The 25,740-nt window shown below is 42.4% G+C and overlaps 1 protein-coding gene across 7 annotated transcripts in view; it reads left to right on the top strand.

The window, feature by feature from the left end:
* LOC129697048 (myelin transcription factor 1-like protein) overlaps nt 1-25,740 on the top strand; it is a 415,381-nt gene that overhangs the window by 126,511 nt on the left and 263,130 nt on the right. For all 7 annotated transcript variants that reach the window (XM_055635254.1, XM_055635252.1, XM_055635250.1 and 4 more), the window contains exons 3-5: nt 23,923-23,977; nt 24,158-24,191; nt 24,484-24,546. In XM_055635254.1, coding sequence (XP_055491229.1) covers nt 23,923-23,977; nt 24,158-24,191; nt 24,484-24,546 — 152 coding nt within the window. The remainder of the gene's footprint in view (nt 1-23,922; nt 23,978-24,157; nt 24,192-24,483; nt 24,547-25,740) is intronic.

Raw genomic sequence — 25,740 nt, 5'->3', positions numbered from 1 at the left:
AATGAATTCCAAAGTTCACCACCCTCCGACTTAAGAAATTCCTGCTCATCTCCTTCCTAAAGGAATGTCTTTTAATTCTGAGGCTGTGGCCACTGATCCTAGACTCTCCCACTAGTGGAAACATCCTCTCCAAATCCACTCCATCCAGGTTTTTCCAGGCTGGGATAGATGGCAACAGCTTCACACCATGTCCCAAAGCTTGTGTCCTGTCTTGCATCACCCAAGGCAGCAGAGATGTTATAGGAGAGGACAAGCACCGTAACAAAGTAGCTCACGATGGTTTGGGTAACATTCAGGAATGTCTATGCATGGCACATCATGAATATTACTGAAGAATGGTCTTGACCCGAAATATAATCTATACCTTTTCTCCAGAGATGCTGACCCACTGAGGCACTCTGTGACATGTCACCTATCCATGTTCTCCACAGATGCTGCCTGACTCATTGAGTTACTCCAGCACTCTGTGAAATGTCGCCTATTCATCTTCTCCGCAGATGCTGCCTGACTCACTGAGTTACTCCAGCACTTTGTGACTATTTTCCCTTCACCCATCTGCCCAAGCCCACTCTCCCCCCTCCTTTCCTATGTTCCTTTCCACCCATAAACTTCTCTCTGCCTACATTTCACTCCTCTTTCAAATCTGCTCTACTTATCTACATGCATTTTTCTTCGTCACTTTTTAGTCATAGAATGATGCAGTGTGGAAACAGGCCCTTCAGCCCAACTTGCCCACAACAACCGACATGTCCCATCTAAACTAGTCCCACTCACACAAGTTTGGCCCATATCCATCTAAATCTGTCCTATCCATGTACGTGTCCAAATGTCTCTTAAACATTAGGATAGTCCCAGCCTTAACTACCTCCTCTGGCAGCTCGTTACATACACCCAGCACCCTTTGTGTCAAAAAGCTACCTCTCAGGTTCCTGTTAATTTCTGAAATATTGGTCATAAATTTGGTGCATGAATGCTGCAAAATAAGGCTCAGAATGCATCAGAGAGCATCTAAAACCCCTGAGCTTCCAGGGCCCTTAAGCGGGCCCTGGACCCCGGCATCGAGGGACTTCACGCTTCGCGCTTCGCGCTCGTAATGTGCGCAGTGCGCACATTATTTTGCATTACATTTTTTGTAATCCTGTCGTGCCACCCCCCTTTTGAAAAGCTTCGTACGGGCCTGTAATTATCATTATTTCAGGTCACAAATGAGGTCCATGAAGCAGTGACCCAGAGATTTAGTAATGAGACATCCGATAGAGTGCGTAAAAATATCAGTCATGTTGAAGATGGAGGAAAAGAATTGTGTTGCATTTGTATTCTGACTTACCAAGTATGTATGATTTCCCAAAAATACTAGTAAAAATAATGCATTATTGTAATTAATATAATTACAACTATAATTATATTAATTGTAATATAACTAATTGCAAATAGTAAGATTCTGTAAAAACAAATGAGATGTATAAGCAGGTAATAGGATGCTATTGGATAAGACATAAGAATTTATCTTGAACATGTAAAGAACAAATGCTGTTTTTCTTTAAAGTTACTTCCATTTTATGCCTATCTATAGATTTGAATAATACTGTAGTTTAATGGTCCATCTTAAAGATGGATCATTGGCAATACAGAATTAATAGAAGTCCAAAGTAAATTAATGGTTGGTTTCCTTCATGGACCCATATTGGTGGGATGTGAAACCACAGCTGAACTATTACTTTCCTATAGATGGGGAATTTATATAACCTGTAATCAAAGACTATGATCAATAAAGACATAATGAAACTACTGAGAGCTTCAAAATTACCTCATTCACGAATGTCAGGGAATTCAGAAAAGAGAAGAGAAACTCATGTCCTTCTTCTGTTTGACTTGCAAATGGGTCCAGTCCCATAACTAAGTAATTGGCCCTTGAATGGTCTCTGTTGAAACAACTGTGAAATAACTAAATCCCAGACAAGCAATGTAATAAAGACTTAGAAATCAGATTTTGAAACATGAAGAAACATTTGTTCGGCACGGACTTGTACATGAAGACAATTGGACCTTCAATCCCATTCACAAATATCAGGACACTTTTCCTAAATTGACAAAAGTGAATGGTCAAGAACCAGTCTGAACAAAATGACTAGAGAGTCAATATGAGAGAGAAATCTACCTGATCTCATCCATCTCAATTTACTATAAATTACCATTACTGACCAAAATCCTGCCCATGTGCTATTACCACTGTGTTATCTGGCATAGGCTCATATTTGGCTGCAACTGGACATGCATGAAGTGCAGTGGGCCATCAGGAGTTCCAGAACTACGAATGACTAGCACTCATATCTAAAATGAGGTGTCATCCTACACATGGGGAAGAGCCTAATTGCATTTAGGCACTGGCTACTTTTTTGTTATCATAAAACAGTGTCAGCAACTTATATCTAAATGTTCAAGTATTGGGACTTGCAAATGGCAATCGATATGGTCTGTGAGTATTGGCTTTGCCCCATGGAAATAATCAGTATACAGTGGGTGGGGATGAGTATGAGTGCTGGTGAGTCATGGGGGTAGCCTTTGTACAAATGCATCATTATTTAACTTTCATTGTTGCAGTTATAACTAAAAATTGTCTTAAGTTCCTGTGTAAAAGATGACCGCATGTATCTTGACATGAATGCTATCAATTTTAAGTCAAAATTCATCCTGATTTGCAAATATATCACTATTTCTTCATTGTCGATGTGTTAACTTCCCGGATGCGGAGCTCTGAATGAATAAGACTGTGGTAGTACCTTTACCACAGGAACTGCAGAGATTGAAGCAGATGACTCATCATCACTTTCTCAAGGGCATTTAGAGGTGTGCAATGAATGCTCCACTTGCCAACAATGTTTATATCCTGTGAATGAATAAAACATCTTTTCAATATAAAGTAAATTCTCAGATTACTGCAACATTAATCTCCTTGTGACTGATCAAATATGGAGCCGTACCAAGCCATAATAGACCTCGATTCACCCGTCCAAACATAATGTACTGCAGATGCCAGAGTTATGAAATTAAACAAAAACTGCTGTAAGTATTCTACCCACCAAACACCTAAACATCCATTTCCTTCCTTCTACCAGGGCTGCTGTGCGTACCATTTGCAACATGCCTTGCAGCAGCACTTCAAGCCTTTCTCAACAGCATCTCCCTAATTCATGACCTATACTCTCTCGAAGGATAAGGGTTGGAGGTTTTGATATTGAATGTCTTGAGTGTAATTAGAGCCGCACTTATTCGGGCATGTAATGGTGTTTCCATCCCACTCACGATTTAGGGATTATAAATAGTGGAAAGGCTTTGGAGAGTCAATGAAAATCAAGTGGCATCTGTGGAGAGAGAAGCAGTCTATGTTACACTTGAAATCTTAATTCTGTGACTGTTTTTACACATTCACTCATTGATCCACACTGACCATGGAAATCACATCTATGCCAGAGATAGTGGCACAGAAATTAATATTGCTCTGTGGGCTAGGAAAGATATAACAATTAAATCACCTAGTGGTCATACCCTTGGTTACCATCCAATAATTCTTCTGACTGTTAGTTAAGAACATGTTTTCCTGCCAAAAGTCAGTAATTAGTCTCATACGCACAGGATTTGGACAAAGTACACAAAGATGAAATTAGCTTGTGTTACCATCTTCACACATATAAAGTAAATACAATTGGAAGCCAAGTGGAGAATATTTTAACACCACCACATTTAAGTTCAACACAGGAGAGTCCATTAAGCTCAGATTTTCACGAGTCAAAAGTATTTTATGTTCTGAAACTGAACAATGAAATTATTACGTGCAGCAGCACGACAGATATGTAAATACAGTACTCTTTAAACACCATAATAAACAACAAATATATTTTATATATATTATATTTATATTATATTATATTATATATATACACACACATTTATACATATATATATATACACACATTTTATATATATATATATATATACTAGACCAAGTGGGACCCGTTGGGTCCCGTCCCCTCCACGTGTGGTTGTTATGGGGGGGGGGGGGGGGGGGGGCAGTCTGTGGCATCACACACATTAACTACCCCCACACACACACATTAACCACCCCCCTTGATATTATATTAATATTGTTCATTGGCTCCTTTTACCCCATCCCCGCCCTATCCACTGACGCATAGCCGCTAACTCGCAGGCGCGTCTAGAGAGGGAGAGGGAGGGGGCAGAGAGAGAGAGAGGGCAGAGAGAGGGAGGGAGGCAGAGAGAGGGCGGACAGAGAGAGGGAGCGGGGCAGAGAGAGAGAGCGAGGGCAGAGAGAGGGAGGGCAGAGAGAAGGAGGGCAGAGAGAGAGGGGGAGAGAGGGGGAAGGGCAGAGAGAGGGGGGGACAAAGAGAGAGGGGGCAGAGAGAGGGAGTGGCAGAGGGAGGGCAGAGAGAGGGAGGGCAGAGAGAGGGAGGGCAGAGAGAGAGGACCCGACCCGAGGACCCGATCCGAGGACACGACAGCTTGGTCCAGTCCCAGAGAGGGGGAGACGTAGACTCGGAAAGTGGGACGGCTGGCGAGCGGGGCGGGCCCGACTTACTCGTTCTTTCTGTGTCTTGGAGCGGGAAACAGGCAGAGTCTTGAATAATGTGGGGGAGGAGGGAGAGGTCGGGGGGGGTGACGTCACTCACAGTGCGAGCAAGAAGTGTTTGCTCACACATTGTGACTTCATCAGCGAAAGACAGTTGTTAAATTCAAAGTTTTGTCAGTTTTTTGAACATTTTCAGTAATCTCGAGAAATAAAGCAAGAAGTAAGGCGATTTTGAACTCCACGGGAAAAATCTCTACCAGAATATGTAAAAATGTTACCGTTAGCTCGTCGTTTTTGCAAGAAGATGTGATTATACACAAACACACACACACACACACACACACACACACACACACACACACACACACACACACACACACACACACACACACACACACACACACACACACACACACACACATATATATATAAGATCAAACTTTTAAGTATATGTATTAAAAATATAACAATATTATATATACATACAAGCAATAATAGTGCAAGGACAAAAACAATGCCCTCAAGTCTGTGTAATTCAAAGCTTATTTGCTTATTCGGAGGTTATAGTGTTTAATAGCATGATGGTTGTAGGGAAAAAGCTGCTCCTGAACATTACATTTTCAGGCAACTGTACCTTCTTCCCAATGGCAAGAGTAAGTGTGTGGTCAGGGTGGTGTGGTTCTCTGATGATGCTGGCTGCCTTTTTGGGGCAGCGACTTTGGTAGATCACTCCGATGGTGTTGAGGTCAGTACCTGTGATGGACTGGGCAGTCCACAATGTTTACCACATTTTGCAGTTTTCTTTGTTCCTGGACATTCGAGTCACCGAATCAGGCCATGATGCAACCAGTCAATACGCTCTTTACTGTACACCTATAGAAGTTCGAGAGAGGATTCAAGAGAGTAATCGCTAAACAAGTTTCCAAGAACAGAAAGTTTTCAACTGGTTCATTTAAATTGTCAGCTGGCTGTAACAAGAATAAATTCTCTTTACTTTCATGCAGCAGGATGGCTTTGCATAGACAATGCTAGAGGCTGAATGAACAGCCAGTACTGGTCACATTTTACACTGTGGTCTGTAACACTGTGCTCCTTTCCTTCTTTCTGAACTGTGGCTTCGCTGCTACCAAAGTTAACAAAACCTTTGATCATATTTCATTCATTTGCTGCAACTCTGCTTTCACCCCTTCTCTTCTGGGACACTTAAGTTCCACTGGCCCTTGCCTTCCACCCCATCTAACTCCACAATCAACCAATCAAATAATTATCTGCAATTTCTTACCACTTTCAAAGCGATTCCACCACCAGATACATCTTCCCCTCCCACACCCTTCCCCTGTCAACATTTCTCAGCTACCATTCACTTCATGTCCCCCTGGTCTACTCATCCATTTTCATCAACCATCCCCATTCTTATGGCACTTCCCTTTGCAACCGCAGGCAATGCAATATTTGTCCTTTCACTCTTCTCCTCCCACCACCAGGAACCCAAAGAGTCTTTCCAGGTGAAACTGCAATTCACTTGCGCTCCTCCCGATCAATCTGGTTTATTGTATTCGGTCTCCACGGTGTGGTTGCCTCTACATTGGAGAAACCAAATGCTGATTGTATAACTGCTTTGCAGAGCACTTGTGCTCAGTCTGCAGCGGTGACCCTGAGCTTTCCGTTGCCTGCCATTTTAATTCCCTATCCCACTCCTACTGACATAATGATTGGTTGCCTCCTGTAATACGACAATGGAGCAGCTTAAGAGACAGCAACCACGTCTTCCATCTGGGCAGGTTATTGCCTTCTGGACTCAATATTGAATTCTACAACTTTTCGTAACTTGACTTCTCTGCTATTGCCCATCTATGCTATTGTATTGTACTTCCGGTGGCGCTGGTGCCAGCAGCCTCCACCTACAGCCCGGTATCTTTTTGTTTTTTTGTTTATTTAGTTATGTAAAAGTGTGTTTTTTTGTGTTTTTTTGGTGTCTTTATGTGGGGGAAGAGGGCACGGTGCGGGGGATACCGTACTTCAGCCGCTTCCTGGTGAGGACGCGACTATTATTCGAGTCGCGTCCTCGCCCCCCCCCCACAGCGGCCTACCTGCCTGGATTGGTGCGGCCTTTCCTGCTGGGATCGACCGGAGCTCCAGCAGCGGCGCTGATGGACAGCGCTGGAACATCGCGGGGCTGGCGATGCCTTACCGGGGGTCGCCATCTGGAGCCGAAGTGCTGGACCTGCTGCCGACATCATGGAGCTGCGGTTGCAGAGCTCCCAACGCGGGCGGCGCTGATTACAACGCGGGGTCCTGTGACTCTGCCCAGCTCGGCCTGCGGGCTCGGGAGCTGCGGACTCAGGAGCTGCAGACTCCGGCTGTGGGAGGCGGCTGATCTGGGGGTCCGGGCCGCTGAGGAGGAGGCTGTTCACCGTCGGGGTTCGGCGTCGGCGTCCCACCAGCCCGGCGTGAGGGCCTGAACATCGGGCCACCCGGGCCGGCGACTGCGGGTGCTCGGAAGGCCCCGACCACGGATGAACACGGAGGGGAGGCTGGCTGGACTATGGTGCCTTCCTCACCTGGGTGCCATATATGTTATGTTGTGTTGTGGACTTTCTGTGTCTGTGCTTTTTTTATTTAAATTTTAATTCAATTTCAATTTTATTTTTAATATGTTTTATATGTCTTATTATTTATTTATTATTTATTTTTTATTATTTCTTTGTGATTTTTTTTTTTAATGATACTGCCTGTAAGGAAAATTCATTTCGTTGTCCCAAATTGGGTCAATGACAATAAATTGAATACAATACAATACAATACAATACTATTGGCTCAATTCGTTATTCTTTCAACTTTTTCACTGTGAGTGGATGTAATGCCCAGCCTTACCTGCCTGACATGTCTTCCTGCTCTGCATTTAACAACTATTATATTATTACGTCTTTGTGCTCGCTCTCTAACTGCTCTCACTTGCTCACTGTCCAGATCATCTTGTTTATGAATAATCTCCATAGTGACTCTCACTTTACCTGGTTTAGCAGATGGCTACCACTCCTTCACCCTCTCTTCAGCTCAATGAGCTTTTTCTATCTCATTCCCAGTTGTGACAAAGGGTCTTTGACCTGAAACGTGAACTTTGTCTTTCCTCCCGCAGGTGCAGCCTGACCTGCTGAGTATTTCCATCATTTTCTGTTTTTATTATTGCAGAAATCAGAACGACGTCATCAACTGCAGGAAAGGTTTAACTGCAGTTGGGGAAAGAGTGTACCTCCAAACATCATGAGGATAACCAGGCTTCTCCCAGCTAGCAATCTAAAATTACTTAACTGTTAAATGAAGGCTTATTCATTTGCTATACAAAGATATTCCTAGAAAAGTCATCACACTTTTACACACAGGATCACTGACAATGATAACGCATAGAATCATCTTGTCTGTGTCATTTGTATTACCAATTGCTTCATTCTATTAATTAATTCAATGAAGTTATATTGTATCCAATATTGTAACTGTTAGCAATGGAAAAATATGGAGTAAACTTGGCTTTATATTTCATTGTTACATAAAATATGCCTTTCGGTGATTGGTATGCAGAGAACCAGTGTAAGGTTTAGTTCAGCTGGTGACCTTTGACGTTGCGAATGTAAGGCTGCATGTAATGTGTTGTTTTTCTTCCCCATTTGGTTGGCAGACGTGCTTTGCATAGATGTCAAATATTGCACATAAAGTGCATTCAAATTAAATAAAATCGTAGCACAAAACTATCTCAGTCTATTGAAGAAAAGTATGCAGAAGAAAATTAACAGCATATCTGAATATTGATGTTTATTAGCACGGTGTATAGTATTGTCAAATTGCTTTAACAGTGGTGGATTGTTAATTTGTAGGTTAAATATTTTATTTTTACATGAATAGTTTCATTTCAGTTGACATCATTTATTTTGTAAAATAGTATTTTTTAGTATTTTAAAACAGTTTTAGTTTTCTCATAGTTAAACTCTTTGAACCAAAATCCAACCTGATTAATTTCAAATAGTAACAATCCTTTGAACTGTGTGTTTGTCATGACAATAGTGAATAGCACCAAAAGTACCTTAATTATACAAACAGACAGCAAATGATTAGCAGAACATTAAATGCTGGAGAAACTCAGTGGGTAAGGCAGCATCTATGAAGAGAAGGAATAGGCGACGTTTCGGGTCAAGACCCTTCTTCAGACTGATGTCGGGGGGGGGGGGGGGGCAGAAAAAGAAAGGAAGATGGCGGAGACATTAGGCTTGTGGGAGAGCTGGGAAGGGGGAGGGGAAGGAGGGAGAAAGCAAGGACTATCTGAAATTAGAGAAGTCATTGTTCATACCGTTGGGATGTAAACCACCCAAGCAAAATATGAGGTGCTGTTCCTCCAATTTGCACTGGGCCTTACTCTGGCAATGGAGGAGGCCCAGGACAGAAAGATCAGATCCAGAATAAGGTGGGGGGGAGGGAGTTGAAGTGCTGAGCCACCGGGAGATCAGGTTGGTCACTGCGAACTGAGCGGAGGTGTTGGGCGAAGCGATCTCCAAGCCTGCGCTTGGTTTCGCCGATGAAGAGAAGTTCATGGTGGCAAAGCTGTGGTGTTGCTGCCTTACAGCGATTGCAGCGCTGGAGACCCCGGTTCGATCCTGACTTGTACATTCTCCACCACCTCATCCATCTGAGTGGCTGAAAATCCTGATTTGAAGGTGAACTACCCTTCATCCGTTTCACACTCTGACTGTTCTAGATGAATGCTAATCATTGCAAGGGTTGAGTAAGATCCTTGGTGTAAGATATCATCATGTGCATACACAGGGCAATCCAAGACAAACATTTGAGCTCTCATGTTGCACCACTTGGAACCCTCAGGGATTTGCTGGAGGACAGGGAGAGAAAGCAGGAAACAAATAATGAGATCAAGGTGTGAACCTGGTTGTTAGAGATCCCAGCAAATGTATTTTGTTCTGTTTTTATTTGAATTAGGAATGACTGATTGAGAAGAGGCTCAGCAGATAGATGGACAAGTGTGCGCTGTGGAACATAAAGGGTGGAATTCAATACTCCCGAGTTTAGAAAGAATGGACAGGGAGCAAAGGAATAGAAATAGGATGAGCTGTTTCAAGGAAGAGAACTGTGGAAACTGTAGTGAGGGGAAGAAAGAGGTGAGATGGTACAGAAATAAGGTAGAGGAAGGTGACTGGCGAATCAACAATGGAATAGGAAAAACCTGGAAAAAAACTGCTGCAGAACCATTAGGGAGAAAACATTCTGTGAGGCAAGCACCCAGAAAACAAAAGATGGACATAACATGCTAGAGTAACTCAGCAGGACAGGCAGTAACTCAGGATAGAAGGAATGTGTGATGTTTTGGGTCGACACCTTTCTTCGGACTGAAGGGCCAGGATTAGTTCCAACTTATCAGCAAACACACACAAGCTTACAAATTACACTTCCAAATATTCTCAGCTGAGTTACTCCAGCATTTTGTGTCTATCTTTCATGTAAACCAGCATCTGCAGTACCTTCCTACACTTTCAGCTGAAACTTGACTGAGCTATTAGTTGCAACCACTAATTTTGCACCATGCCTGGAATGTTGCAAATCCCCAGTCCCTGGATTGCACCAAGCATATCCCCCCCCTCTAAATCGCAAGGATTTTGCGCTTGGATTGTATCCTACATTCCCAGGATGAGAAAACTGTGAGGATGTTTCTCACCGGGCATGTTGATCTGAGAAATGCTGCAGCTCCTTCCACTTTGAGTTTATGGAAATACCCAGTCTAGAGAGTCTGGGTCCCTGGCTCCAGCTCACACCCTCCAGCCTTCGTGATGCAATTCCATTTCACACATGGCCGCACAGCAACTCTGAGGCCAGACCAGAGCACAGTATATTTGTGGTTACAACACAGCAATGAATGCATTAAATCAAAATCCATTTTAGTTTGAGGTGAAAATTTACATATGAAAAATGAATGTAGACAAATTACTAATGATATCGATTTGCTAATTTAGATTATGTTGACTTAAAATTGATCAGAAAAGATTTTCACCTGAAATGTAGTGTTTTTAAGAGGTCTTTTGGAAATTCGGAGCAAAATGACAAAAAAATGTTCTGAATTATTTAAATTAATTGACAATATTGATTTTTATCCTTTTTTTTTTTGCTTAAATTATGATGTCATTAAGGGCTGGCATGAGGATTTAAAAGAAGTTCATGATGCAATTTGGCATTGAAAGAGGTTTATTTCACAACATGATTGCTATCAACCGTTAGTGCATTTTGTAGGTTCAAATCCCACTGCAGGAACGAGCACAAAAATCTTAAGTTCATGTCTTGGTGACTTAATGTACTGTACTGCCAGAACTGTAATCTTCATGCAAATTGTAAATTGGAGGCCACTTCTGCTCCTCGCTCTGAGCATGGAAGATCTCCTGGCATGATTTCAAAGAAGAGCATTGAATTATTTCAAGAAAATATTTATCCTTCAGTCAATGTAATTAAAACAAAGCATCAGGGCATTATCACATAGCTCTTTGTGGAAGCTGGTCATGCACAAATTGGCAGACTCATTCCCAACACCATAATAGTTGCTGCAATTTCTATAATGAACTTAAAAGATACGTGGATATTTAGAATGGCAGGGGACAAAAAAAACATTTGTTTCTTTTGCATGAACACTTACTTGATCTATTAGAGACATAAAATCAACGTCAATCCAATGAACAACAGTCTGAGATATAATGAAGCCACGGTGAATGCCTCCTTTGTATTGGTGCTAGCTAAAGTTATGCTGTGTATCTATTAATAGTTGCGCAGGGTAACAGAAAAACATACTTCAATATCCTCCGAAAATATGAACGAACAGTAGAAGGTTGTTAAGAACCAAAGCTGAATCAGACGACCTGCCATTCAAGATGTTGATATTTAAATCCAACTTTGCTCCTAGGTTTTAGTTATTACTAGACTAAGTGGGACCCGTTGGGTCCCATGTTCACCCGGGAGGGCTGGTCCCCAACACAATATTCCATCTCTCCACCAATTCCAATATTGGTCGACAGTGGGGTGGGGGATGGGGGGGGGGGGGGGGGGGGGGGGGGGGGGGGGGGGGGAGGGGGGTCGGAGGGCTTTCTGGAGCGCTAGTATAATAATAATAATAATACATTTTATTTGTATAGCGCTTTTCAAGGACTCAAAGTCGCTTTACATGGTGAGTCAAGAACAAAACAAATAGAGCAGTAAGCAGAGATGCAAAGGGGGGGACATGGGACTAAGGGTATGCAGAGATGAAGAGATGGGTCTTGAGGCGGGACTGGCAGATGGTGAGGGACTCAGAAGTTCAGATCAATTGTGGGAGGGAGTTCCAGAGCCTGGGAGCTGCCCTGGAGAAGGCTCTGTCCCCAAAAGCGCAGAGGTTGGATTTCAGAATGGAGAAGAGACCGGCTGAAATGGATCTGAGGGACTGTGAGGGTTGGTAGGGGGAGAGGAGGTCAGTGAAATATGGGTGGGGGGGGACAGATGGGGGAGGGCTTTGTAGGTGAGGACCAGGATTTTGTAGATGATCAAGTGGGAAATGGGAAGCCAGTGAAGTTCTTTGAGGACTGGGGTGATGTGGTGCCAGGATTTGGTGTGGGTATGAGTCGGGCGGCTGCATTCTGGACCAGTTGGAGTCGGTTGATGTTGCTGGAATTAATGCCAAAGAGAAGAGAGTTACAGTAGTCCAGTCGGGAGGAGATGAAGGCATGGATGAGTCTTTCAGCAGCGGGGGGTGTGAGAGAGGGTCTGATTTTGGCAATGTTGCGGAGGTGAAAAAATGATGTTTTGACAACATGGCGGATGTGAGGCTCAAGGGAGAGGGTTGAGTCAAAGATCACGCCAAGGTTGCGGGCCTGAGCAGATGGGGAGACAGTGGTGCCATCAATAGTGAGAGTGGGGTTGTTAATTTTGATAAGTGTTGATGGGTGTTGTGGGCTGAAGGAACTGATTTCCAGAGAGCTAGTATGGAAATTGTGGGTCAAATGGATACTTGGGCTGGCAGTTCAGTCACTCAAGCCTGATGTGCTGGCAGCTCACTCACGGCTGATGGGCTGACAGTTGGCACGGCTATTCCTTGAAATTGCATTTCAAGCAGAGTGCAAGGCCACCAAATTCAAGTGCAGTCATACCACTTCAAGCAGGGTGCAAGACCACCAAATTCAGGTGCAGTTTCCTACCACTTCAAGCAGGGTACAAGGCCAACGAATTCAAGTACAGTTTCATACCACTTCAAGCAGGGTGCAAGGCCACAAAATTCAAGTGCAGTTTCATACCACCAAGCAGGGTGCAAGGCCACCAAATTCAAGTGGAGTTTCATGCCACTTCAAGCAGGGTGCAAAGCAACCAAATACAAGTGCAGTTTAATTCCTCCAAGCAGGGTGCAAGGCCACCAAATTCAAGTGCAGTTTTGTACTGCTTCAAGCAGGGTGCAAGGCCACCAAATTCAAGTGCAGTTTCGGACCACTTCATACAGGGTGCAAGGCCACAAAGTTCAAATGCATTTTCATACCATTTCATGCGTACAAGGCCACCACATTCAAATGCAGTTTCATACCATTTCAAGCAGCGTGAAACCATCATGAAACTACACAAAACATCACCAAACACCACATAAACACCACACTCGCAGTTCAGTAGACATTCAGTGTATTCAGTTGATTCACAGCTCAGACAGTGTCGTGTCCTCTCCCTCTCCCCATCTTGCAGAGACAGAGCCACACTCACACATCCGGGTTTTATAATCCCTCCCCCGCCTACCGGAAGGGTCGTGGCCTTCATGCGTGATTGACATGAGAGAGATTCTCAACATTTTTTAAACAGAAATAACACTTTTATTTTTCATTGATGGGAAGAATCCTCTGCACCTGATGAGCGGAGGGGGACTGAGTAAGATGGCCAACAATCGGCAAAAACGGGAAAGCAGATTATTATCTAAATGGTGGCCGATTGGGAAAGGGGGAGATGCAGCGAGACCTGGGTGTCGTGGTACACCAGTCATTGAAGGTAGGCATGCAGGTGCAGCAGGCAGTAAAGAAAGTGAATGGTATGTTAGCTTTCATTGCAAAAGGATTTGAGTATAGGAGCAGGGAGGTTCTACTGCAGTTGTACAGGGTCTTGGTGAGACCACACCTGGAGTATTGCATACAGTTTTGGTCTCCAAATCTGAGGAAGGACATTATTGCCATAGAGGGAGTGCAGAGACGGTTCACCAGACTGATTCCTGGGATGGCAGGACTGTCTTATGAAGAAAGACTGGATAGACTTGGTTTATACTGTCTAGAATTTAGGAGATTGAGAGGGGATCTTATAGAAACTTACAAAATTCTTAAGGGGTTGGACAGGCTAGATGCAGGAAGATTGTTCCCGATGTTAGGGAAGTCCAGGACAAGGGGTCACAGCTTAAGGATAAGTGGGAAATCCTTTAAAACTGAGATGAGAAGAACTTTTTTCACACAGAGAGTGGTGAATCTCTGGAACTCTCTGCCACAGAGGGTAGTTGAGGCCAGTTCATTGGCTATATTTAAGAGGGAGTTAGATGTGGCCCTTGTGGCTAAGGGAATCAGGGGGTATGGAGAGAAGGCAGGTACGGGTTACTGAGTTGGATGATCAGCCATGATCATATTGAATGGCGCTGCAGGCTCGAAGGGCCGAATGGCCTACTCCTGCACCTAATTTCTATGTTTCTATGTTTCTTGCTTCTAATCGCAGTCGTAAGTGGTAGCGTTTTATCTAAAATCAATATACAGTGCAAACAGGAAGTTGTCAAGTTTTGACTTTTAATCATTTGCCATTTCAAACCAACCACCAGCAACCATTTGCTGTGCTTTATTTCAAACCAACCACCACCAACCATTTGTGTTCAAGAAGGAACTGCAGATGCTGGAAAATCGAAGGTACACAAAAATCTGAAGTCTGAAGAAGGGTTTTGGCCTGAAACGTTACCTATTTCCTTCGCTCCATAGATGCTGCTGCACCCGCTGCGTTTCTCCAGCATTTCTGTGTACCACCAACCATTTGCAATGCTTTATTTGAAAACAACCACATTTTCATTTTCAAACCACATTAAGGGCACTGAGGGTCAGTAAAACCACACTCACAGTTTAGTAGACATGTGTTCAGTGTTATTCACAGCTGAGACTGAGAGACGTGACACTCTCGCTCCCCTATCTCGCAGAGACTGACTGAGGTACTCAACGTGTCTGGGTTTTATAGTCCCTCCGGAAGGGGCGTGGCCTTCAGGAGAAAGAATCTCAACATTTTTTAAACACTAATAACTCTTTTATTTTTAATCGATGGGAAAAATCCTCTTGGCCTGCACATCGGATGGGGACTCTGAGTAAGATGGCCAAAATCACAGCCGTAAGTGGCAGTGTTTTTTCTAAAATCAATATACAGAACAGCAGGAAGTGGTCAAGATCAGACTTTTAGTAATATAGATTGTCATGTGTACTGAGGTACAGTGAACAGCTTTGCTTTGCATGCAATCAAGTCAAATTCAAGTACAATAGGTGTAGCAAAAGGTGCATAGTACGGAATATAGTTCTCGGCATTGCAGCACATCAATTCCATAGATGACCCCCGAAATAGCAGGGGACCGGGGGTCAAATGAGATGGAGGAACTGAGTGAAATCCAGGTTAGCCGGGAAGTGGTGTTAGGTAAATTGAATGGATTAAAGGCCGGATAGGCTGCATCCCAGAGTACTTAAGGAAGTAGCCCCAGAAATAGTGGATGCATTAGTGATAATTTTTCAAAACTCTTTAGATTCTGGAGTAGTTCCTGAGGATTGGAGGGTAGCTAATGTAACCCCACTTTTTAAAAAGGGAGGGAGAGAGAAAACAGGGAATTACAGACCAGTTAATCTAACATCGGTAGTGGGGAAACTGCTAGAGTCAGTTATTAAAGATGGCATAGCAGCACATTTGGAAAGTGGTGAAATCATTGGACAAAGTCAGCATAGATTTATGAAAGGTAAATCATGTCTGACAAATCTTATAGAATTTTTCGAGGATGTAACTACTAGTGGATAAGGGAGAACCAGTGGATGTGGTATATCTGGTCTTGTACTCGCTAGAATTTAGAAGATTGAGGGGGGATCCTATAGAAACTTACAAAATTCTTAAGGGGTTGGACAGGCTAGATGCAGGAAGATTGTTCCCGATGTTGGGGAAGTCCAGAACAAGGGGTCACAGTTTAAGGATAAAGGGGAAATCATTTAGGACTGAGATGAGAAAAACATTTTTACACAGAGAGTGGTGAATTTCTGGAATTCTCTGCCACAGAATGTAGTTGAGGCCAGTTTATTGGCTATATTTAAGAGGGAGTTAGATGTGGTCCTTGTGGCTAAAGGGATCAGGGGGTATCGAGAGAAAGCAGGTACAGGATACTGAGTTGGATGATCAGCCATGATCATATTGAATGGCGGTGCAGGCTCGAAGGGCCGAATGGCCTAGTCCTGCACCAATTTTTTATGTTTCTATGTTTCTATGACGTTCAATGTCCTCAATGTCGTAGAGGTGAATTCAACAGCATCTTATCTTATCTTATAGAAGGATTGTTCAGAACCCTGATAACAGATGGGAAGAAACTGTGGCTGAGTCTGGTTGTGCACTTTTTAAGCTTCTGTACCTTCTGCAATCAGGAACAGGGAGAATAAGCAATGACCGGGGTCAAACAAGTCTTTTACTCATTTTTCCAGGCACAAAAGCTTTTGTCCCAACACTCCATCATGTCACTTGCCAATCTCATTTCCAAAATTCTCAATTCATCAAATGGTGTCTTTGTTCAGACCTCACAGCATTTCCTTGGATTTAATAAACCCATCAATACCACCAATTTTCCTTTCAAAGTCCTTCAATTTTTCCGCATTCTTATCTCCTTTAAGACCTTAAATCTGTCTTTTTAGTCATACATTGATGTGACTGTAGAGAAAACGTCACGAAATGGGATGATGGTGGATAGACATAATATAACATTTAAAGAATTTTCAATGGGAAGCACGGTGGTGGAACTGTAAACACAGAAACATAGAAACATAGAAAATAGGTGCAGGAGGAGGCCATTCGGCCCTTCGAGCCATTCAATGTGATCATGGCTGATCGTCCACTATCAATAACCCGTGCCTGCCTTCTCCCCATATCCCTTGCCTCCACTAGCCCCTAGAGCTCTATCTAACTGTAGAGTGGGTGCCAGAGATCCTAGTTTGATCCTGACTAATGGTGCTGTCTGTATGGAGTTTTAATATTCTCCCCATGATCATCGTGGGTTTTCTCCGGAAAACACCGGTTTCCTCAGACACTCCATAGACATACAGGTTTGTAGGCTTGGTATAAATGTAAATTGTCCCCATTGTATTTTGAATAGTGTAGATATTCCACTACACTAATCCTACAGCGATTCCATGCTACTTTTCCATTAACTCCCCCCCCCCCCCCCCCCTGCAATTTATGAGTCACCAACATGCACGGAGGAATTTACAGTTAATCTATCAACCTGCACATATTTTGGAAGAGGAACAAAACTAGAACTTTTAGAGTGAACCTTTTTAACCATTGAGAGAAAACTCCACACAGCTAGCACAGGTTTGGATCGAAGCTTGAGGACTGGAGGTGGGAAACTGCAGCTCTGTGGCTGTGTCATTGTGTTTGCATATCATATCCAGAAAGCCATACCTCGAGTTTTCCTTAAGATGCAGTCTACGTTACGCAAGGGACAAATGTGTTAAATGAGATGATGGTTTGACATAAATTTTCACTCAATTGAATGAAGTTTCAGACAAGGGAGTCCACAATTGTTATATCTTTCCTTCTTGTTATGACTTCAGGACAACCAGTTGACTTAACTCCTGATTCCTACTTTAGTTTGGGTAATATTCAGTTATAGTAATTAGGAATGGAGAATAAGTATCAGACTTGACAGCAACAATAATATCCTGCAAATGAATAAATAATAAAGAATCTGCAGGTGAAGTAGACCCCTCTGACTTATTCTGAAATATATTTGTCAACTTAGTACAAAATAAATCTTCACATACCTTACCCTTTTCAAAGATTAAAGTAAGCTGCACATTTTAGTTTGCCAGAGAAAAACAAGTTGTGATTGCCCATTTTCATCATTGTTTTTTAACAAACTAAACCTCAAAACAGTTCATTATGCTGTTGCAGAATAAATTGTCTATTGCATTTACATTCCAGTAAACCTTGAACATAGAACAGAGAACAGTACAGCACAGGAATGGGGCCTTTTATGCACAATATCTGTGCCGAACATTATGCCAAGCTAATTTCCTCTGCCTGCATGTTATCCATATCCCTCCATACCTGCATGTCCATGTGCATATCGAAAAGTCTTTTACACACCACTATCGGATCTGCCTCCACCACCACCCCTGGCAGCACATTATAGGAACCATCACGCACTGTGTAGATTACATGCCCTGCATAGCTCCTTTAAACTTTTCCCCTCTCACCTTCGAGCCATGCCCATAGTCTTTGACGTTTCTGCCCTGGAAAAAAGATTCTGATCATCTACCCATTGAAGCCTGATAATTTGATATACTTCCATCAGGTCTCCCTTCAACCTCTGACACTCCAGAGAAAACAATTCAAGTTTGTCCAACTTCCCCTTATAGTTAACACTTTCTAATCCAAGAAGCATTCTGGTAAAACCACTGGTAAACCTCTGCTGCACTCTCTCCAAAGCCTCCACAGTTTACTTGTAATGGGGTGACCAGAACTACACACGATACTCAAAATACAAATTAGAGTATTGCATTTAGATTAATCAAAGTTTTATAAAGCTGCAATATGTCTTTCCGACTCTTATACTCCATTGCTTCCATCAATGAAAGCAAACATACCATATGCCTGTATTACTGCTCTATATACGTGTTGCCACATTTAAAGACCTGGGGGCTTGGGGCCTAAGGTCCCTCTATCCATTAATGTCAGATGTTAGCCGTTGGGTTAGACTGAATAAACTGGACCTTCTCCTTGGAATAGATTGAGTTGAGAAGAGATTTGATAGAAGTGTACAAGGTCATAGCAGGTTTAGATACAGTAAGTAAAAAGGAACCATTCTTATTTACAGATGGTTCAAGGAACAGGATAGATACATTTAAAAAATTGCAAAAGATGCGGTAGAACTTTATTTTACTTAAAAAGTCGTTATGAATCTGGAATTCACTACCTGTAGCAGTGATGGAAACAGAATCATTCAGAGCTCTCAGAAGGAAATGTAGGAGAATAATTTGTATGGGATGGTGTGCAGGAATGGGTTTACAGAATATCTCTACCAGTCATTGGTATAGATGTGTTAAAGAAGGAACTGCAGATGCTGGAAAATCGAAGGTACACAAAAATGCTGGTGAAACTCAGCGGGTGTAGCAGCATCTATGGAGCGAAGGAGATAGGCAACGCTTCGGGCCGAAACCCTTCTTCAGAAGATGTGATGGATTGAAAGACCTTCTCTGTCATCACAATTATCTTATTCAATTCTGTATGGAAAGAACAGTAAATGAAACTGACATCAATCTGAATGATGGATCCGTTAAATGGACTGAGTAGTTCTGTGTAATATTGTACAATATATCCAAGAGTACTATTATCTGCTTGCATATTCTTCAGGATAATGGAAACTTAATCAGGAAAGTTTGCTTTCTAAAGTTCTGGCATCAGTTCCCTCAGCCTGTCCTCCATTCTTCTGACGGCTTGATTTGGTTCCAGGGGGCCTTTGTGTATTTTACAGACATGGGGATTCTCCTCGTGTGAATCCTGGTTGTGAATGTTGTGCGGCGTTCTCATCATTCAGCCGTCATGGCAGAGTCTGGTGCTTGCCTGGGCCAACAACTCTGCATGCACACCATCCCTGGGTTAACGGCGACCTTAGATTTACCACTGCAGATTTACCATTGTTGATTGGTTGAGATTGGTCAGCTCAGTACAGATAAATTGTTCTCATTGAATCATAGAGTCATAGAGTGATACAGTGTGGAAACAGGCCCTTATGCCCAACTTGCCTACACCAGCCAACATGTCCCAGCTACACCAGTCCCGCCAGCCTGCGCTTGGTTCATATCCCTCCAAAATTGTCCAATCTATGTACCTGTCTAACTGTTTCTTAAATTTGGGATAGTCCTAAACTCAACTACATCCTCTGGCAGCTTGTTCCATACACCCACCCCCCTTTGTATGAAAAAGTTACCCCTCAGATTCCAATTAAATCTTTTCTCCTTCAACTTGAACCTATGTCCTCTGGTCCTTGAATCCCCTACTCAGGGAAGAGATTCTGTGCATCTACCCGATCTATACTTGATTTTGTACACCTCTATAAGATCACCCCTCATCTTCCTGCGCATCAAGGAATAGAATCCCAGCCTACTCAACCTTTCCTTGGGAATCTTGGGACTTTCTGGCCTATATTCTTTCATGGTGCATTTAAATCCCAAAACTTAAGAACAATCCAATTCATGAAAGTAGAAGAAAATAGTAAGACATTGATCCTAAATTGCATTCCGATATCAGTTCTTCAATAATTCACATGACATAGTTTTTTGTGCTTGTCGAGCCAGATAGATAGATTAGATACTTTATTATCACATGTGACATGTCACAGTGAAATTATTTTTTTTTGCATTCCATACACAAAGTATGGAAAGAGTATCCATGTATTGGGGGTCGACAAAGTTACAAAGTATTAATTACTGTCCCCAATGGTGCATCTTTGTTCTCTGCACCCCCACCTCCCCCCCACCCCCATCACGCCCGGTCCCTTTTTTTGTTCTTTGCGCCCTTCCCCATAATCAGGAAATGTTTGTAAATATACATCAAATATTAAAATTAAACTGCACGTTTGTTGCATTTTATGTTGGAATTCTGTTACATTCCGGAAGTGGCGGTGCTGCCCTAGTGGCTGCGGCTCGCCTGCAATCCGTCTGTCTTTTTATTTTTCTCTTGCTTTCTTTTGACTTGTTGGAGCATGTTTTAGTTTATTTTTAGTTGCGTATGTGTGGGGGGGGGGGGGGGAAACTTTTCTCTTCCTTTTGGGGGGGATGCGACCTTTTCTCTGTCGTATCCCCGTCTCCGTCTCCGTCTGCGCTGAGGCCTAATTGCGGAGCTGGCGGCCTCCAACTCGGGCTGACCTCGGGGCTCCGGGAGCAGAGCCAGGACTCACCATCGTGAAGCTGGCCGACTTCGGGGCTGTGGTGGCACTGCGGTGGCGGCCCAACTTCGGAGCCTCGGAGGCTTCGGCCACGGGCCCAGTGGATGACATCGCAGGTCCCAGGTTGGTGACCGATTCTCCGGAGCTCCCGCAACAACAGCTTTGTCTGCTGGACTGGGGAGTGGCAGCTTCGTCCGACCCAGGCCGCGGAATTTGAACCGGCCCGTTCGCGGAGCTTGGATTCGGCCACGGGATTTACCATCACCCGGCGGGGGCCCAACTTCGAAAGCCTGGATCGCCTCAATGCAGAGGGAGAACAAAGAAGGAAGAGACAAGGCCTTTAAGACTTTTGCCTTCCATCATAGTGAGGAGGTGTCTGGTAGACTCACTGTGGTGGATGTTAAACTGTGTTAATTGTGTGTTCTGTTATTTTATTCTCTGTCATGACTGCAAGGCATGTAATTTCATTGAAACCAAAAGTCTGAATGACAATAAAGGATACTTTATACTTTATACTTTATACTTCTTATTCTTGGATATATTGTACAATAGCACCGAGATGAGCGTAAAATGATTTTTTTGCTGCTCCAAATGCATGTACACTCGCGATTGCAGTATTCCAGCATAACCTGCAGTATGTGCAAGCCTCCGTATCCCTGAGCAGTATGTAGGTCCGAAGGTTTATTTGCTTACTTACTTTAGCCAATCCCTGATTCATCACTCATGCATTCTCAGTAGGCGTTGAGCCTGTCACATTTTTTTTCAACTGCTCTGGCTTCTCCAACTGTGGGAGGAAATGACCTCATTATTCTTATAGTTTGGTCGGGAAGAATTTCCTCCCTGGTGGCCTGCTGTAATTTCAGCAAGCTCCTGTGTGAGGATACTGGAATCTCACATAACGCGATTTGTTTGTTTCAATCCAACCGCACAAAGGACATTTCAACCATAATAAAATATGAGTTTAATGCTATTCTTTATATTACAGGTACCACTGGTCACTTTGTTGCAGAGGAAGTATTTTGCTGGAATGAAGCGTTATCTTGTAATGCACTATCCATTTTTTTCTGCCTCTCATGGTCACAACTAAATCCTTCATATGTTACCATATGTTCTGGGCAACATCACATTTTCCATCTGAAGTTTAACGTTCTATTTGCCTTAATAAAGGTGAGAGACTTTAACCTAGGCCGCTCCTTTGTCACTACTTGAATCCAGTGTTGGCATTGAGTTGAGGATTTGGGTATTATTTAGATGTGTTCTGCGGGAGTGATGGCAATAAACAGAGCAACCCCCTTTGCTGTAATACTACGTCATTCTCATCTCTCACAGTAGCTATCCTTGAGGTATTTTGTGCAATTCCTAAATTAGTGCCAATTATGGATGGATTTGCGCAACTGTGATACCAACCAGAAACTACATTTAAAATGGGCAAATTGAATTCAATCTTTACAACCAGCAAAAGAAGAGCCTTCAATCAAATCCATTCTTAGGCCGATTCCAGAAGCTATATTACCACCAGGACTGCAAATATATACATTGATAATTTTGAATAAAAGTAAAGAGCATATTTATGAAAAAAAAAGATTGAATTCATTTTTAACCATTGCTAATCAATGTCATCGTTTGCATGCTTTTCAGTTTTTCTTTTTTTTTTCTAAATGTAGGAAATCTAGTGCTTCTTTGACTTCTTTTTGTTTCGAATAAACAGAAGCTGTACTAAAACCTCGGTATTTTTTTGTCAGAAAACCAAATCTTGCAAAACCTATCTTCAGGTGGATCTCAGATGGAGGAGGAGTTGGGCACTTACTGGGTCAATAGCACAAAGAGATGGATGTACATTGGACAAAAGTGAACATGAGGAGCTAAGTGCATTATGCAGTGGTGGGGAACATGTTGCCAATACCCTGGGCTCATACCAAGGCTTCAGCAACCAGATACTTCATGGTGAACATCGATTCTCTGGTCTTGCATATATGTAAAAAGAACAACTGGTAAATGTTTTGGGGATAGTTTATCCTCTTGCTAGATGTACTTGTGCATCAGGTTCTGATTGTAAACTGTTAACCAGGCTACCTGATTGGTGATACATTTCTGTGCCATCATCTCATTCTTCAAACTGATTTACAGTATATAATTACTTTACAAATTACTCAATGATTTCATTTCGAAGCAAGAGTTTCAAGTGCTAGGTTGAACAAAAGGAGCGATCCCAGTAGAGAAATATAAGGGCCTGTCCCACTTACGCTAATTTATTTCGGTGACTTGCCGGCACCCGTCATAGTCACAGCAGCTTGCCGAAAATTTTCAACATGTTGAAAATCCAGCAGCGACCAGAAAAAGGTACGACTCTTTGGGCGACTACTCACCACCAAACAGGCGTCACCCCGCGACATGTCGCGTAAGTGGGACAGGCGCTAAAGTGTATATTTATAAATGTCCACTGGTCGTATCAAATATATTTTGTTGTATTGTTGTAAGAGCAGTTGCCTTTATGAGTCAACTAAGGGAAAGCCAATTTGATATTGAATTGTACCATCACCAAAGATATTATGCAGAGTGAAGGCAGAGTCATGGATTCTCCTTGATAAAATGTTATTGCTGGATCCCTTTATAATGCAATTAGATACTGGATCCCTTTATAATGCAATTAGATACTGGATCCCTTTATATTGCAATTAGATATTGGATCCCTTTATATTGCAATTAGATACACTGTATGGTTCTGAAACACTTGGCAGAATGTTTGAGTCCTTAATTAAAGAAGTTCATCTTTTAAATAGACTTGAGTAACCCTTTAATGTTTCATATTTGGGAGACTGTTGACATCTATCCTAATTAATTATATTGCAATCAATACTGTTGTTATCTTGATTAAAAAAAAAAAAATACTAGCCCAGGAAAATATTGGATGGCAGCGTTGCATTAAAAACATCAGAGTCACATTTTTTTTTTAAATGCAGGCTTAACTTTTCTTGATGATTATAAATTACAGGACACATCCAAGTCATAAATTGTATTAGTTTATTAGTGAATATAGGGAAGCTGGAAGAGGCTTGTTAATAAATCCTATAACACATTTTGACATGCTGCGTATGAAGGTCTGTGTGTGCTGGATAAGGACACTGAATGCCTACTAATCTGTTTTCAGATGGAGGCGGATGCAGACCAGAAGCGTCATCGTACACGCTCTAAAGGTATCCGAGGTAAGGCTATTGACTCAGTAAATCAGTCAAACCCCAGCTCAGGGTGACCTTCATCCACCAGAGCCTCTATGCTTGTCTCATCCTGACTGTAGTTATCATGGCAACTTACTGGCTGTTATATATGAAGAACCAGGTAATTATAAGAGATGATAAACCTGTGTTGTTTTCATTTCTCCCCAGTCCCCATAGAACCTGTAATCCAAGAACTGTTCAGGTGAGTGCTCATTATGAAAACATTTCACCATATTCGCAATTCTAAAATGTCATGCATTTTTAACGGATAAAGCACATTGTCACTTGCTTTGGTGGTCAGCTTATATCTGGCTGCCCTGGAGAAACTGATTCTCCTGGGATTAGTTAATAAAGAAAATCCACTATTCAGCCTTCCTCTCCTCTTTATTTTCACTCTCTTTCTCCTACATGTACACTCACAGATGTGCACATGTTTGCACACATGAAACCGTATTCGTGACAATTATCACAATCAAGCTTTTTTCTTTTTTTAGTTGTCCAACTCCTGGCTGTGATGGCACAGGCCATGTTAGTGGGAAATACGCAAGGCACCGAAGGTAATTTGTGTGCTTCAATTTAATTATCTTTTCTATGAATGCTGGATTGAGGCAAGTGCAATTAAAGTGTGATGTCTGAGTTCAGTGCTGCTAATGGTCCTCCAATGCTGTCAAAGTATTTTATTTTAATGATGGGTAGCCCCACAAGTACACGTGAATGTCCTGTTCTTGGCACTTTGAAAATTGAATTCATTCTGGAAAAAGAACACAGCTGACTGTCTCCCTCAGACAGGGACAGACTCCTGGCAGGAACAATGGGGCTGCACTGGATTTGTCCTTTGTAAAGCAAAGCAGTTTTGTAATGGAGACAAAGAAAATTAGTACAAATTTAGTATAAAATAGCAATGGACTGAAGTAGAGTAAGCAAACATGCATTGTCATGCAGACACACAAAGTGACAACAGTGAATATAATAAAATCTTAATTAAACCCGTTAGATTTTAACAATTGCACTATGGTTTGACCCAAAATTGTAACAAAGATATGTGACTTGATTCATCCTTTTTGCTCTATGGACACACCTAGAAGTAATGTTTATGTTTGAAAATGTGATGGATGTGGAGGTGCTGTGTCTTTGTGCCACTGCCACTTGTGTTCTGTATTGAGGACAATCGTTATGCCTGGTGCATGGCTCTAAAGGTTGCAGAAAATGTTCAACATATATTTGTGCAGGGAAGAAGAGTCTACCTTGCACCTGGCCTTTAATATGAAGGAAACATGAATGCATGAAGTAAATGTGGATAAATATAATATGTTTGGGATTTCTGCTTCTGATGTAAACTGCTGATTAACCAGCATCAGGGGGAAAATTCTGAGGCTGCTTTCTCATAAATAAGGCAGGGAAAAAAAACGGGTGATCTGATTGCACTCGCAAGAAAAGGTATCTTTTCCAAAACAAAAACTCTTCCATTTTCACTTTAACATGCATGTTTGAAATGAGTTGTGAAATGAGTTGAGATTAACATTCTTAACGGTTTGATGGTTAAAAGCAAAACTCAATATTGGTAAAAGAAAGCTGGTGCAGGGGCTCTGCCACTCTTCCCCTCATCCATGCTATATAGCATGCAACAAAAGCTTTTCACTGTACCTCAGTACACGTGACAATAAACTGGACTGAACTAAACTATTGTGGAATGCGTGCAAGTATTCTGTCAGGATTCAATTTAGTATTACTTGAACTGAGCAGTGTTTCTT

Source organism: Leucoraja erinacea, chromosome 5, assembly GCF_028641065.1.
Source record: "Leucoraja erinacea ecotype New England chromosome 5, Leri_hhj_1, whole genome shotgun sequence".
Taxonomy (NCBI): Eukaryota; Metazoa; Chordata; class Chondrichthyes; order Rajiformes; family Rajidae; genus Leucoraja; species Leucoraja erinaceus.
The sequence above is the reverse complement of the archived record's forward strand: the minus strand, read 5'-3'. Positions and strand labels throughout refer to the sequence as shown.